The 16,966-nt window shown below is 38.1% G+C and overlaps 1 protein-coding gene across 1 annotated transcript in view; it reads left to right on the plus strand.

Annotated features, from left to right (window-relative positions):
- The window catches only part of IQCM (IQ motif containing M), a 405,622-nt gene that overhangs the window by 17,920 nt on the left and 370,736 nt on the right, over window positions 1-16,966 (plus strand). Inside the window, exon 2 of the mRNA XM_032855550.1 lies at window positions 12,936-13,020. Within this exon, the coding sequence (XP_032711441.1) occupies window positions 12,984-13,020 (37 nt within the window). The 5' untranslated portion in view covers window positions 12,936-12,983. The remainder of the gene's footprint in view (window positions 1-12,935; window positions 13,021-16,966) is intronic.

A 16,966-nucleotide genomic window follows, 5' to 3' on the forward strand; every position in this document is an offset into this window, starting at 1 on the left:
CCAAGGAGAGAGGACCAGGCTGAAAATATGTATTTGTGAATCATAAACACAAAGATAGTACTTAAAGCCACAAGGCTCGATGAAATAACAAAGTAAATATATGTGGTGGAAAAGAAAAGAGATTCCAGTTCTAAGCCTTGGGACATTTTGCTATTTTGAGGTTAGTAAGATGAAGAGGAGCTAGCAAAAGACACTAAGAGGAGGTAAGAGAAGGTCTAGGACTGTGGGGGGGTCCTAGGACCCAAATGCAGACAATATCTCAAGAATGAGTCAATGATAGGATGCCTCAGTGGCTCAGTTTGTTAAGTGTCTGCCTTTGGCTCAGGTCATGATCCCAGGGTCCTACGATCAAGCCCTGCATCGGGTTTCCTGCTCAGCGGAAAGTCTGCTTCTCCCTCTGCCTTCTGATCCCCCTGCTTATACTCTCTCTCACTGTCAAATAAATAAATAAAATCTTAAAAACAAAACAAAACAAAACGAGTCAGTGATGAAATGTATAAAATGCAGTTAATAGGTGAACCAAGATAAGGACTAGGAATAGGCAATTAGATTTAACAGCATGAAGGTCATCAGTGACCTTGATAGAAGGAATGGCAGGTTGTGTTTTTCAGGAGACAGACTCTGTCTGAGGTGGAGATAAGCAAGAGGTTTGTTAGGAAGTGCTTTTGGAATTGCCATCTTTGGCAGGGGAGGGAGGGAAACAGGAATTTGGGGAAATTGGTCTATTGTGATGCCTTCTAGTGAAGGTTGCAACAAATCCCATGGGGAGGTCTAATGTTGCAATGGGGTGAGGTGTCTGGATCTGCACAAACCTCTCGTTGACTTGTCATTGAAAGTGGGCTGTCCTGGAAAGGGGCCTGGTTTCAGACAAGGTGATACCTTAGCCAGTGCAATCTGAGGAAGGATCCTAATTGAGAGCTCTCTCCTGGAGCATTTCCAACAGCTGGGGAGTAAGTTCTTTGTGAGGCTCTGGCTGGCACATCGCAGAGTCCATTAGAAGCAGTTTAGATGAAGTAAGGAGGGCAAAAGCCTGATGAGAGTGGGTTCAAAAAAGAATGGGAAGACAGAAGTCAGAGACAATGAGCACAGATGAGTCTTTCCTCTTCATTCCTGATGCTTGCTAGGATGTGTCTAGATATGGATTTATTTTTATTTTTCTTGCTTGGCATCCAGAGTGTAGTTTCAATCTCAAGATTCATGTCATTTTTCAATACTGGCACTTCAAACATTGCTTTTTCTCCATTTCTTTCTTTCTTTTTTTTTTTTTCCCCTGGAACTTCTTTTACATACATGTTGGGATCTTTCAATCTATGTTTTATATGTTTTGTTACTTCATCTTTTTATTTATATTTCTTTTTGTTATCTTCTGGGAAATTCCTCAATATTATCTTTTAAGTCACTGATTCCCTTATACTGTATCTAGTCTAGATTTTATTCTGTATGCTGACCTTATAAATTTTTTTCAAAGAATATATTTTATTCCAAGGGATCTGATTTTTTTGTCTTTATTTCTGACAGCTTTGTTTCATATTTTCATATATTTTTAAAAAGAACATTATTTCCTTCTCTGTCTTTTGATAGAGTCTTTTTTTTTTTTAAGATTTTATTTATTTATTTGAGAGAGAGAAATCACACACACGGGCACGGGGAAGGGAGAGGGAGAAGTAGACTCTCCGCTGAGCAGGGAGCCAGAATGGTCTCAATCCTAGGACCCTGAGATCATGCCCTGAGCCAAAGATAGATGCTTAACCAACTGAGCCATCCAGGTGCCCCTTTTGGTGGAGTCTTAACCTACTTATTTTAAATTCTTTTTCATATTCTTTTATCATTTTCCTTTCCTATGGAGTGACTTACTATTCTAGTTGTTGATTTTATTGACTATCTTTCCTAGTGTTAGTTTTGGACATGTGTTCTATAATTTTTAAGTTATTTTATAAAAATTTTCAAGGTTATGTGGAGAAGTTTTTTTATATTTTTATATTTTATTTACTTCTATACCCACCACATTCTGATTCACAATATTGTCGCTGACACAGTGTTTCCCATTCCAGAACCATGTCTTATATTGGTTCCTTGGAACTTCTGCCCTTGTAATACTGATGATATTTCAAATCCTGTCTCTAAGCCAGTGGCTGGTTTGGCTAGGTCCTAGTAGTTCTACATGTGTATCTTCTGCCTCCCCAGTTATAGAGCTTTTGATAAGTCCATACTCCGAGCAATGGTTTGGAAGTTTTGTTTTCTGCCTCCTCTTATCTGGTGGCTTTTTTTTTGGCAGAGCCTGGCCCTGATCCTGTACCTGACATGGGAATTGTGCAGAGATCTGGGTATCCCACTGCAGTTGAACTCCACGTAGCCTCTGCCTGCATCCAGGATTTAGGACAGCACCTTCAGCTTCCATCACATTACCACTGTGCATTTATTTTCTGCTTCTGGTTTCTGAAGATCCCTACTTTATTTTTGCCTGTCTCATACCATAGGGAAAAGCCTTCAACCAGATATTGGTGGGAAAAGATAAGTGTCTTGGCATTTATTGTTCTATGTGTTACTCCTCTTAGAGATTTTTTTTCCCCTAGTGAGATATAAATGCTAGATATGGTACTGTATGTATCAGCGATATGGTAATTATAGATATTTTTTGTCTCTTTTGATGGTTCTTCATGTTTCTTTTTGTTGTTGTTGTTTTACAAATGCATACTTTATTACATTTCCAGAGTCATAGTTTCCTTAAGAGAAAGTTTTTTTAATTGACAAGACCAAACATTAGAGAACTGGCAATGTTTTAAACAAGAGTCACAAAACTATAATCATTTTCTTAGTTTATTTAGTCCCATGTTACTAATTCTTGTTCAGTTTATTTATTTTTATTTTTTAAAAATATTTCATTTATTTATTTGATAGAGTGAGCACAAGCAGGGGGAGTGGCAGGCAGAGGGAGAGGGAGAAGCAGGCCTCCCACTGAGCAGGGAGCCTGATGTGGGGCTCCATCCCAAGACCCAGGGACCAACAATCCCAGCTAAAAGAAGACACCTAACTGACTGGGGCACCTAGGTGCCCCCAGTTTATTTTTTTTTAAAGATTTTGTTATTCATTTGAGATAGAGAACAGTGATGAGGCAGAGGAGGAGGAAGAAGCAGGCTTCCTGCTGAGCAAGGACCCATGAAGGACTCCATCCCAGGACCCTGGGATCATGACCTGAGCCAAAGGCAGACGCTCAACCAACTAAGCCAGCCAAGCACTCTGGACATATAACTTTTAATAATTACATGTTAAATGATGGATTCTTCATGTTTCTAAAGTTATCCCATATAATAGATAAATATTATACCTCTATCCTTTATTTTCACTTCCTCTTTCTTTCTTTAAAAAAAAAATCCTTTATAGAATCTGCATATATTTGTAGACTCAAGAGTAGAATTAATTACTAAGCTTTCCCATGCATGCCATGGCCCTGAAATTCCTTCATTTATGGTCTGATAATGTTGATCAATATGGCCTTGAGACACTCTCCTTCTTTCTTACTGGACTCTTTATTTCTAGTCCCACTAGTGCTAGTCCCACTCTCCACAAATTAACTCTTTGCCCTGTTTCTCAGAAAACTCATTCTGTCTCTTGGCTTTACATATTATCTCTGTCTTAAAGACTTTCAGATCTACATCTCTAACATGGAGAGGCAGAAGTAGAAGTGACAGATATGGAAATAAGGGCTTCCATGGGCCAGGTTTAGGAGCTATGCTGAATGTTTTCATATATTTATTCATTCATTTGATCTTTTAGCAGCACTATGAAGCATAAGAATGATTATTATCCATTATTTTACAGATAAAAGAGCTCAAGCTTATAGAATTAAGTAAGTAGCTAACCTCATTTATCTGGGATGGAGGTGGCTGTCAGGACTCAGGACCTTCATTTTTAAAACAGGAAAGTACTTGGCAAACTGGGATGAATTGGTCCGCTGAGGTCCAAGGTCAATGACTAGGAAGTGACAAAGCCCTTGGCTTTAATCCAGGCCTGCTCGAGCCTAAGATCTTTGCTCTTCACCACCATGTTATATTGTCTCCATTAGAACAAGGTAGGAAAAAAAGGGACTGATTCAAAGAGGAGGTAGAAAGTAAAGGCATGAAAGAATTCATCAAAGTATACTGTTTCCTGGAAGGAGTTTTGTTAGGAAAAATTGTGCTTTAGGAGGAGTCAGGAGTCCCGAATTCTGGTTCCAGTTCATCGACAAACCCAGTGTTAAGTTGTACATCCCCAGACTGCTGTGTCCTTTCCAATAAAATGATGGGCTAACAAGAAGGCAACTCCTAAGATTGTTTCCAGTTTTAAAATAAACTCCAAAACCATTTCATAGCCCATAAGTATTTTTACAAGGTAATTGAGAAAGAAGAAATCTGAAAGTAGATGCCAGGATTTACAGTATTTCAGGATTTTGCTCAAATTTCTGGGTAACATCTCTGATATCAACTAGTATTTCTGAGTACAGCCAATTTCCATTTAAAGAGTTTAACAGTTTTGGCCTTTAATTTATTTTATTTAATTTGTGGTAATTAACTTTATGGTGTTTTCATTGTTGTCTTAACTGTTTATATAATGTCCCAAACATCTCAGCAGGAGCTGCTTTTTAAATCCGGTTTTCACTCTTTATTGTTATTTATAAAATGTTAATGTCTTCTATTTAAGGCATGTGTGATTAATAGCTGAGAGAATGTACTTTTATAACAGCACAGTTTTAATCTGTGAAAGTCATAAGAAAACAGAGTCACAACATGCCACAATTATTATTGAAGGCATAACTGCATTTATTGACATGTGAATCTTCCTAAGATATTTTGAAAGCATTTCTGATACAATAGAGTACTTAAGAAATAAGGCACTCTGACCTTTTTTTTGTTGTTCCTGGACTCATGTATCGTATCTGATGTTTCCAACTCAAATTTCACCAAAATAAAATTTATAAGATGTAACTTCCAGTATTTTTAACATTTCATTCAAGAAAAGCCATACCTTCTATATTACCTCCTCCTCCACCCCTTTCTGTCATTGTCTTGAGGTCGAATTGAAAGACTGAATGGGAATTTGAGGCAAGAAAAATGTGGAATAGTGCAGGCTTTTCGGAAACCAGTTTGCATGTGTGCGTGTGTGTTTGTGTGTATGATTACCGCACAATCTGGGCCAAAGCAATTAGCTCCTTTTCTCTTTTGGATAATTGGGATCTTTCTAACAAGGTAACTAGGTGCATAAAATTAAACAATTCCATACATCACCCAGTCCTCATCACAACAAGGGCACTCCTTAATCCCCATCCTAACTGGGAAACGTGGAAAAGTTGGTCCAACTTCTCTGAACCTCAGTTTCTTCAGGCAGTGAAATGAAATCCTAACTACTTCCCGCAGCTGCTGGAAGCAGTAAAAACGATAATGTATGAAGGCACTCCCAACCCCTTGCCTAAGAAACTATTTCATACTATAGCCATCAATTCACAAATGCTACTTTTTTTGAGAAAGCCTTTCCTAATGGCCAGCCCGTGGGACTTTGGCCAGCCTCCCCTACCATATTTGGTTGCAGAACCATGAAATTCCCCTGCGTAAATGCACATCATCATTTGTTTCTTTGTTGATCATTTATTAAGGTTAGTATGACACCATCAACTCCATTAATAAAAATAAAGTCCATTAGCCACATTGCAAAAAATCACGACACATTACATGGAAAATTTAGTAGTAGTGAAATTTCTGAGTTGATATTAATAACTTTGAAAACTAAGCAGATTATAATGATTGAAGACTTCTTGCAGGAATTCAAAGCAACTGGTTTTTATGAGGTTCTTATTGCTTGGCTAGCCATGTGCTTGGTGTTATGGAAGACACAAATGAAAGAAAAAAAAAAAAACTAGTTCCTTTCCTAGTCGGGCTTAGACTAGCAGAGCTATTGTTGGCTTTTAGCAAAGCTCTATGCTTTATTTTTCTTTTGAGAAAGAGAGGAGAAATAAAGCTATCCTAATGATGAGAGTAGTGTTTTCAGAGTTTCAGTAGGTTATTTTGAAAAACTAATAATTGGGGTGCCTGGATGGCTCAGTGGGTTAAGCCTCTGCCTTCGGCTCAAGTCATGATCTCAGGATCCTGGGGTCCAGCCCTGCATCAGGCTCTCTGCTCAGCAGTTAGCCTGCTTCTCCCTCTCTCTTTGCCTGCCTCTCTGCCTACTTGTGATTTCTCTCTCTGTCAAATAAATAAATAAAATCTTAAAAAAAAAACAAAACCCTAATAATTAAAACTTAAAATTTGGGGCACCTGGGTGTCTCAGTCAGTTAAATGGCTGCCTTCAGCTCAGGTCGTGATTTCTTGGTCCCCGGCATCAAGCCCTTCCTCGGGCTCCTTGGTCAGTGGGAGTGCTTCTCCCTCTCCCTCTATCCCCACACCCCATTTGAGAGCTCTCTCTTTTCTGAAATAAATAAAATCTTAAAAAACCCTTAAAATGTATTGTTAAATAAATTTAAATTGTTGTATAACATGTAATCAGAAACATGTGCAATTTCTAAGTGCACAGCTCAAGGAACATTCACAAAGTAAACCCGCCCATGTAACTACCATCTGATAAATAAACATTACCAGTACCCTAGAGGCTTTCTTTGTGCTCCATCAGACACTATACCCTTTCACCAAAGGTCACCATTATTCTGTTTTCTGTTACCATTAATGTTTTGCCTGTTTTTCAACTTTATATTCATGGGAGCATACAGTATGTCCTCTTTTATGCTTTCTCTCAAGATTATGTGTGTGAGAATCAGTTATGTCTGTGTGTACAACAGTTCATTCTCACTGCTGAGACACATTCAATTGTATGACTCTGTTGTGATTTATCTATTCTACTGTCTGTGGACAGTTGAGTTGCTTCCAGCTTTCACCTGTTACAGAGTAATGCTGCAGTGATCATTCTCTTTCGTGGCTTTCAGTACACAGTGTAAAGTGTTTCTGGTGGGCGTGGGAGGGCGGAGCCATACCTAGATACAGATTTAGGTTTTGAAGACACTGCCAAATAGTTTTCCAAAGATTATCAATTTACACTCCCCACAGGCAGTAAATGAATATTTCAGTAGCTCCATATCCTTGCCAACACTTAGGATTTTGTTAAAGCCATTCATTTGGGGGTGTGGCACTTGTGGTTTTACTTTGTATTTCCTTAATGACTGATGAGTTTTGAGCATCTTTTCTCATGCTGATTTCTTATTTGAAAATCCCCTTTGCTAAGTGTCTATTGCAATCATTTGCCTACTTTTATAATAGATTGTCTGGTTTTTTCTTTGATTTGTAAAAGTTATTTATTTTGTATGTGTTATTTTTGTGCTTATAATTTTGGAAAGTACCAGGACTAAATGTTGGTATTTCAGTTCCCTCTAGTAGTTGATCTCTTTACTGAGATATGCTTTATCTGACATCGCTGGCTTCCCTTTCTCCTCAAGTTACTCCGGTTAAGCACTATGGAATGATAGTCTTATCTTGCCAATGCCAGCCCATCTTCTGTTGGTAAGATTTGATTCTCAGTGGCCTTCAGTGTACATGTTCATGTATTGCCAGATCCTATTTTATATACCTGTCTATCAAAACCCGAAGGTGAGATCTCAGAAAGACTCTATAGCTTATTGAATATGGCTCAGAAGGACCAGTTGTACACATTGAGGTCAAATGGGAAAGAATGTGTATGTTTTAGCTAAAGAGTATTTTAAAGTATCATGTGTGAAGTCTTCCCAGTTTAGCATCTCCTTTTCTCATGACTTCAGAATTGAGATGGAATTAATAGCTTTCTTTTGTGACTTAAAATTTTAACTATTTTATGTAAAACTAGGAATATTTGGGTTCTCTTCATTAGTGTTAGTGTCCATGCAAGCACACAAGGACATAGAGCATAGCATCTGTTTTATGAGGTTGAAACTTATATCCAGAAGGCCCCTATGAAGTCATCTTCTGGGGATTTCTGATCTGGTAGTGTTGGGGTTGGAGTTGGTGCAGTGACAGCCATACTGGGAGAAGCTCAGAGACCTTCCTCATTCAGAACATCAAGGCTTTCATCTGTTGTCCTCATTGACTTCTGAGGAAGAGTTCCTTTAAACATAGGTTGAAGCTCCTCTTTTAAAAATTGTGTGTCTATTTTAAGTCCTTAACTTATAGATAGGAGTTCAGAAAGGAGGTGGAATTCAGTGAGGTTAAGTGGTTTGGCCCAGATCACACACTTGGGCAATGGCAGAATCAGGACTGAAATCCAGCTTTGCTCTCTCCACAGTGCTCTGAGACTCTGATATTTGTGTCAGCTGGAGCAATATCCTAATATTCAATTATGTCTTTTTCCTTCCCACTTCCTGGCTCTGAGAAGTGTATTCACCCAAGTTCATTAGAGAATCAGAGGGAGGTTTCTGTGCCGGGAAAGGAGTGTGTTTGCCACTGTTAACACACATTCCCCAGGATCCCAACTTAGCTGATATTAATGATCATGCATTCATAAAGTATCTTCTTTCCGACTCATTTTATGGCCATCTGATTATTTGGTTCATAATTTTCTACTGTTGTAAGTTTTTTATTCTCCTATTGTCTGGTATACTTTTTTATCCATTATGGATGCCTAGTATTGGCTCTGTTACATTGGACCTAGTGAGGACTTGTTCCACTCTGTACTTCTTTCTCTTTTCTCCTTTCACCAAAGGTCACCATTGTTTGGTGCCAGGATATCTGGTGTCTGGTCAGAGGAACCAAGGAGTCTCGACAGAGAGAAGTCAGGAAGCAAATCTGGGAAATGACCTGAAGGTCCTTGTTGACTTGAAAGAGAAAAAGTGGAGGAGGGTTCACACTTATGAGAAGACAAGTGACAGGACAAAATATGAGAGGGCAACCGTCATGGCCAAGGGTTGAGAGGTACACTGGGAGGGTTGTAACCAGGGAATGATGGAAAGAGGTCAGGCCTGGGCCACTTTCTTGGATATTCTGCTCCCAAGTTCCAGAGAACAGAGAAAAGTGGAGAGAGACAGGGTGGAGACGGGAACTCTTAACCATGCAGTTTTTGAAATTTGGAGCCAGTTAGAATTATATACATTACAAAAGCAATGTAAAAATAGATTTTAGGAAGTAATGGGGCCTTTGAGGTCTTCTTGCCCAATAGTTTTATTTTGCAAATGAAGAAAGTAAAGGCTAAGAAAAGTCAAAGCAAGTCCCTTGGCTCAGTTCCTGATGGAGCTGTGGGATATTAGTCCTATATTTTTCATCCATATTTACTCAGTTGCAAGAGAGAGAAAAGCCCAAAGCAAAGAGCTAGGTTTTATTCTAAATACATTTGGAAGTCCTGGAAAGGAAATGATACACTCTGATATACATTTAAGAAGACAATTCCTGCTGTGTGGAGAAGGAATTGGAATAGGATAAGAGTGGGAATTAAGATAGCAGTTAGGAGGCTGTTTCAGCATTCCAAGAACAAAATGATTGTGGCTGGAAGAGGGAAGTTGAGGAGAAGGAGATATATTTTGAAGTTAAAATTTAGAAGACTTGATGGATTGGATGTGATAAGTAAAATGTAGAAGGAGTCAATGTTTTATGACTTGGGCAACTGGATGGATATAGGTGCAATTTCTAACATGGAGAAATGAGAAGGGAATAACATGTGATTGAAGGTCAGGTTGCTCTTATGCACCCTCTATCAACTGTTGAAACTGCCTGTTTAGATTCTTGGATCAAGACATGTTTCCTCAAGTCCTGCTGAATGCCACAGGGCAGTTTTCTTTTTTTTTTTTTTTTTTTTTTCACCAGGATCCTTAATTATGCAGGGTACCATGACAAAGTCTTATCAGTCATCTGCTTTGGAAGGACAAGCTAAGGAGATAAAGAAGGGAAATATTGTTTCCACTTTTGTTTGCTTTTTATCCACATGGGAATAGAATTAGAAACCCTTAGCCTTCCTATAACCCAATAGGAGAGGCTTGATTTGCACTTACTGGAGGAGAAGGGGAGGAAGGATATTTTCACAGATAGCCTGAAAAGACCTGAGAAGGTAGGCCATCCCTGTCCAACATGCTGTTGCCATAATTACTCATTCCACAAACAAGTTTTGAAATCCTTCTTAATGCCAGGTCCTCTTAAAGGCACTGGGACTACAGCAGGGAAGAAAACAAAGTCCTTTCTTACGGAAGTCACATTCCAGAACACTACTTATGTCAGTGCCTGCTTCAAAATATTTCAGTGGTTTGTTGCCCATTTCAGCAGCATAGAGTCCAACCCTGTGCTTAAATCAGAGCCACTGCTTGCTGTCCCCCAAACCATGTACGTTCTGTTCTCACCTTGCATTTGCTTCTCTTTTCCTCTTAAATCAGCTGGACTGATATTCAGTACCACACAGGTGTGCTGGCCAGCATCCAGTTCTAACTAGTTGATGCCTATACTGAACCAGTTAATCAAAATGGCGCTGTTATCCCTATACCTAACCTTCCATTTCACTCATTCTCCCTTAACACTTTTCTTTGGTCACTTTCTCAGCCTCCAAGGATCCCATCTTCATTTGAACTCATGGCACTCATGGGTTTATACACTTACTTACAAAACTCATGAACTTCCCCCCCCCCCTAATTTAAATGATCTCTACACCCAGTATGAGGCTCAAACTCATGATCCCAAGGTCAAGAGTCAGATGCTCTACCAACTAAGCCAGCCCTAGCTTACAGACTTTTTGATGACATCTGGTATATAGTTGTTTGCATTTTATTTAAAATTTTGACTTACGTGTTTGTCTTTTCTTCCAAAATAGATGGTATACCCCTTGTACAACCCAGATACTAGATTTGTATTTATTAATTGACGGACATATTAGGAGGGACTCAGCATTTCCTAACTATCAGCCGGGGATGTAAAGTGGTGAGGGGCTTTTTCCACCCCCAGCTCCTATCTCAGCATCCCCTATCACCTTGGGTTTGCGGGAGCATCACCATGCCAGCACCCCTTAGGATGCTTGGCTAGGTTTGTGCATTAAAAGGGCTGTGTGATGTCTTGCTTGCCAGCCAATTTAATGCAGGCTGACACTCCTGGCAACCTGAATTAAGGTGGAGGAGCCAAATACCCCAGAGAAGAGTCCATTTCTATGGCGATTAGAACAAGAAAATGACAGAGCAGAAAACACCTTTATTTTCTTCCTATATTTAAATGAAAAGAAGACAGTAATTAAGCCAGACCAGAAGAGGAGTTCTGATTGTTAATTGCTAAGGGCGGTGCAGTATTTTAATTTGTCCCAGTTCATTTGTAGAACCAGGCAGATGAGGTATGTGGTCTGTGCTCTTGCTATGGTATAATGCTGACAGTTTGAGAATTAACTGTTTTTCGATGTTCCAGATTTGTTATTTTAAAAACTGTAATTCTAATATGTTCCCCCCTCCGGGTAGATGCTGAGGAAAAGTGTCAGAGCCTTTTATCTAAGAATATGTGGCTGTAGAGTCATGACTTCCATAGACCCATGATGGTTTATGGATTTATTTTTAAATATTTTATTTATTTTTTGAGAGAGAGAGAACACGAGGGTGGGAGGTCAGAGGGAGAAACAGGCTCCCTGCTGTGTGGGGAGCCCGATGTGGGGCTTGATCCCAGGACTCTGGGATCATGACCTGAACCAAAAGCAGATGCTTAATGACTGAGCTACCCAGGTACTCCATGGATTGTGAATTTACTCATAATCTCCAAATTATTTAACACGGCTTTCACCTTTTATCTAGAGTTTTAGAACAAGAGGCTCCATGGGACTCTGTAAAATATTTCATATTGCTATTTCTAATTATAAAGCAATGTGAGCACACAGTAGTACTCAGTTACTGGTGTAACTGATTCCTTGTCTGTAGGGGCAACATTTGATGCATTTTGGATAATCCTTTGGAAGTAATGATAATTTCAAATGTAGGAGGAAGGGCTCAGCTCAAAAAACACATGGATCAGCTCTTTATTGAGCACTGCCAGAATGGGATGCACTGAACTGGAAACCATGAAGGTCAAGGCAAAAGGCAGGGGTTTGCTCTTCCAGCTAACCATCTGGGAAACTTAAAAAATGCAGATGCCTAGGTCCCACTCTAAACTGGTATCTTTTTAATCACCTCCCACACAGGCAATTCTAATAGACATCCAGGGTTGAGGAGTTGAGGAACCCTGGTATGAAGTATAGTTTGGTTTTCAAGGCCTTGGAGTTTAGTTGGGAACATAGGACTTCTATTTATATCTATCACTCTGTTTTGTTGTTGTTGTTGTTGTTTTTGGTTCCTTACACAGAAGTATATAAGTTTCAAGTGAGAGACATGGACAACATGACTACTGTGTTTACAAGAACATATTCCTAGAGGCTGGGGTGATCATGAAGGAGGTAAGATTTGAACCTATGCTGTAAGGATGGGTAGGACATAGATTTTAAAAAAATGTGTGAGAACAGGGCATTCTGGGTAGAAGTCTAACTTCAACCTAAGCTCAAGTGCATAAGCCCAAGGAAAGGATGTGTAAGGTATATGCCAGGTATTAATTGAATATTATATGGAAAATAGTGAGAAATCAGAGGGGCCTGCATAGGCCCTGGGTCTAAAGACAGGGATTGGAGTTCTGTCTGTGCCACAAAATAGCAGCTTATGTTGACAAGCTGTTTCACATCTCTAAGCTACAGTTTCCACATCTGTCAAAAGTCAGACAATAGTTCCTGTCAGGTTGTTCTGAACCAGTAAGGTAATATGTATACAAGCAACTTGGTAAACCACAGAGCCCCACCCAATGCTAGCTGTTATTATCACTGTCTTTTGGAGGGGAAGTCATGGAAGATTTTCAGCAGAGGAGTGATGTATAACAAGGGTTAATAATTCATCTAATTTTTTTTTTTTATGAGTGGGTGAAAGAAATAGCTAAAAATAAGTATTTATTATCAACATTATTTACTGTAATTGTGTTTAGGGACTTGGAGCCCAGCTTTCAAAAGGAAGGTCACCCTAATTGCCCATCATGGTTGCTACAGAGGCTATGCCTGATGAAGCAGAATGTAAGTACCACACTTCCAAAACAACTCAGTACATAGTGCAGGGCTCTAACAGCTTTGAGGAAACTTTTAGTTATTAATCCTTGGAGCACTAAAGTTATTGTTGTACCTTGTAAAAGTTCATCTCATTCCCTTCATTTAAATATAACCAACTTTTGAGAGATCTATAGCAACTTTTAATTTAGTGTGCTGTCCAATATGGTGTCTACTAGCCACCTATGGCGATTCAGTGCTTGAAGTGGGACCAGAAACCACAAATCTGAATATTTAATTCTAACTCATTTTAATTTCAGTACAAAAAGGTGGTAATTCAGTCATTGGAAAATGCTTAACCATGTTTGGGACATGTGAATATATTTTTGCAAGTTGGTACTTCATAAAATCTAAATACAGATCAAATTTTTAATCAATTTTTGATTAAAGGCCAGCATCTGAATTGAGAGGTATGTAAGTGCAAAATACATACGAGATTTTGAAGACAGAACAAAAAAGAATGTAAAGCGTCTCATTAATTTTTAATGTTGATTAATGTTGAAATGATAATATTTGGATATAGTTTAAATAAAATCTATAACAATTACTGTATGTTATTAGAATTAATTTCATCTCTTTCACTTTTAAAAATGTGACTACTAGAAAATTTTGAATTACATATGTGCCTTGCATTGTATTTCTTTTAGAGCTGATCTAGACTTGGCAACACTTCAGGTAATCTTAAATTTAGGCTTACATAGCCTGATTGAGAAACATGGAGTGCTGAATAGAGGGTAGGGATTACCAAGATTTTCTGGTTAATCAATTTCCTCTTGGCTCTTGATACAGGCTCGTGGGCTTCTGTTCTAGGCTACAAATAGAGCGCCATGTGGATTACTGTAATTCTCTATTTGGATAATACAGCACATTTTTAGATGGAAAGGGCAGAAAGGAAAAATGTTCTCTAGTTCCATTTTGCCTTTGGGTCATGCCCATAATTACTTAAATTATATTTGAAGGCTTGATCCTGAGAGCTAGGAATTTACCTGTATCTCCTTAACAGCTGAATCCACTCTGAGAGACAATAACATAGAGATTTTTTAATTTTTTTTTTAGAGGGGAGGTGCACTGTAAAATCTCCCTGAGGTAGGTAGGCAACCTATTAATCACTTATTACTACAAAGACAATAAGCCACTTTGCTAAAGAAGGAATAAAGAAAGTCGGGGAGTGAGGAAAAGTGTGTAAGAGACAACAGAATGCTGTTCCATTGGAAGTGAAATGTTGGGTCTTAATGCAGAATGTGTTGTAGAAATGATTGTCGAATGTAGGTTTTAGGAGATGATAGTCATGTGCCACTTGGAATTTGGGTTTCACTTAGTTTTTGAACTCTTTTTGAAAATAAATTAGACAAATTATATTTTCCTCCCTTATATGTAATGAAGTTGAATATAAACTATTTTCTTTGAGGTTCTTCCTCGAAGGGTTTCCTTTCCATCTCCTAGTTTCCACAATTCTTTGCCCTGGAATGAATTAAACCATCTTTGTTCCAGCTTCCCTTTCTTGCTCCTTGCCCCTAAGCATCTCCCCTCTCCTAACCTAACCCTGCCCTTCCTCTGAACCTGCTTTGAGAGGGAGATCTTTCAGCACACACAGTAATAGTCAATCCTTTGTTAGTTTGTTTTTTACTCATTTGCTGTGTGTTTGTTACTTTTAGCCAAGGAATATTTCCTACAAAATGAAAACTTAGGAAGAGCTCAAATATACAAAACAGATAAGGTCTGAGCTGCTCTGACTGGAAGAAGGAAGAGCCCTGAAGTCACATGAAATTGATGAAACACAATTTTAAAATCACTGCCTTAGTCTGGATTTGATTCACTGTTTTATTTCTCTTGGGATACTTCTTTTTTAAACCTTGTCTCTAATAATACAATGCAAAGTCCTATATCTTAAAAGGGGAATTCATATATTCGTGAACTGGCAGTAGGGGCTGTTGGTGACTTATGCTGGCCTCTGTCACAGTGTATGGATCATATTGAATGTCATGGCATTTATTGACTTTTTTTTTTTTCCTGGCATTAGGCTCTAAGTACCTGGAAGGTGGGCATACCTAATATCCTATGTATTTCAGCACATTTAGCACTAGGTTAGCACCAAATTAAGCACATTTAGCATCTGGGACTTAGTAGTTGCTTAAGGAACATATGCTAAACTAAATCTCATTGAATTTGAGGTATGGCTTTTCTAACATCTGTGAAATCAAACATACAGGCACTTGCTTTGACTATATAGGCAAGGAAGTCCTTAGATATGTAGCCATATATCTTTGTTCAGGATATCTCCTTAGTAAATTTTTGTGAAGTCTATGGAGAATGCAACCAGTTTGTAGGAAGTTTAGAAAGCCTCTTAGTAAGGCCAGTTATTTTAGTTATGGTTATAAAAAAACACATGTTTGCAAGCCCCTCGGTCTTTCTAGAGAGAAAAGATTTGCTCAATGATACAGTCAAGAGATGGCCAATGGCTTGTTCCCTGTTACAGCTTCCATAATTAGTCTTCTGGGATCTTCACTTTAGAGATTTACTAGAACAATTACACAGATCCTCTAAAGGATTTAGGGAAATCTGAAGTTTTATGAACTACCAATCATAATACTATTAAACTGATGATATACAAAGACTGAGTTTTTTTTTTTAATATAAAATAGTGGTGCCTGGGTGGCTAGGTAGTTAAGCATCTGCCTTTGGCACAGGTCATGATCCCAGGGTCTTGGGATTGAGCCCTGCATCAGGCTACCTGCTCAATGGGAAGCTTGCTTCTCCTTCTCCCACACCCCTGCTTGTGTTCTCTCTTTCTCTCTCTTGCTGTCTCTCTCTCTCTGTCAAATAAATCAATAAAAATCTTTAAAAAATATATAAAATAAATAAGAAAACAATTTAGCCTAGTGAAATCATTTGGCATTAGAAATTCATTATCTTTCCCCATGGAAATGTTATTATTTGTGCTCATGTTTTATGTAAGTAGTATAAGTATTTCAGTCTTTTCATAACTTTATCATAAAATACTTGTTATTGTTTATAATTATTTTTTATTGCTTTGGGGGATTAGTAACTTGAAGAATCCAAAGTTTAATGACATTTTATTATTTGCAAATCAATTAGTTTTAGATAAAAAGACCTGTAATAAGACCAGATTTATTCAAACAAGTTTAGAAAGTTGAAATTTATCTTTGTGCTACTGAAGAAATGAGGATTGACTAATGAAATTAATAATATAAACATGGTTAGAGAAAAGTTGAGCTCAATGATAGTAATCATACAATAACTACAGTAATAATTGCTCACATTTTTAAAAAACTTTTATGTGCCAGGCACTGTGCTAAGTGCTTTGTAACCAAGTCCAACTGAATCCTCACAACCTCGTTCAAGATCCCCGATTATTATCACCCTCATTTTACAAATGAGAAAATGAAAGCTGAAGACAATAAAATAAGACTCATGAGCAAATTGTAATTCAAGAGCAAAATAGTGTGACTCAGGAATAAGAGCTCTTAAAAGTCATTTTCTATGCAAATATTTCATATTTGCAAATAAACAAAGCCTTAATTATAGATTTTTTTAAGAGAAGGAGCAGACCTTGACAGCTTCCTCTTAATAATTGAAGTTCCAGTGTGTACTTCAATGTATAAAAGCTGCATGCTTGTATAGTTAACATATGATGAACAAAGCCACAGAAACTTCAAAGAATATTAATTAGATGGATTCTTAACATCAAAGTTAATGTCTCATAATTTTAGACTGCTTTGTTGAAATGTATCAATTCAAATTAAAAAATAACACACACTAGTTTTGCCTTTTCTTTCTTTCTTTCTTTTTTTTTTTCTTTTTTCTTTTCTTTTCTGGGAGAAACTGGCACCGGCCATTTGCCTTTCCTAAGGCACTGAGATGTGAATTCTCTTGTGCTACCTTGAGAAGTTAATTT

The sequence above is a fragment of the Lontra canadensis genome, unplaced genomic scaffold (assembly GCF_010015895.1).
Source record: "Lontra canadensis isolate GAN:19392208 unplaced genomic scaffold, GSC_riverotter_1.0 scaffold10, whole genome shotgun sequence".
Classification (NCBI taxonomy): Eukaryota; Metazoa; Chordata; class Mammalia; order Carnivora; family Mustelidae; genus Lontra; species Lontra canadensis.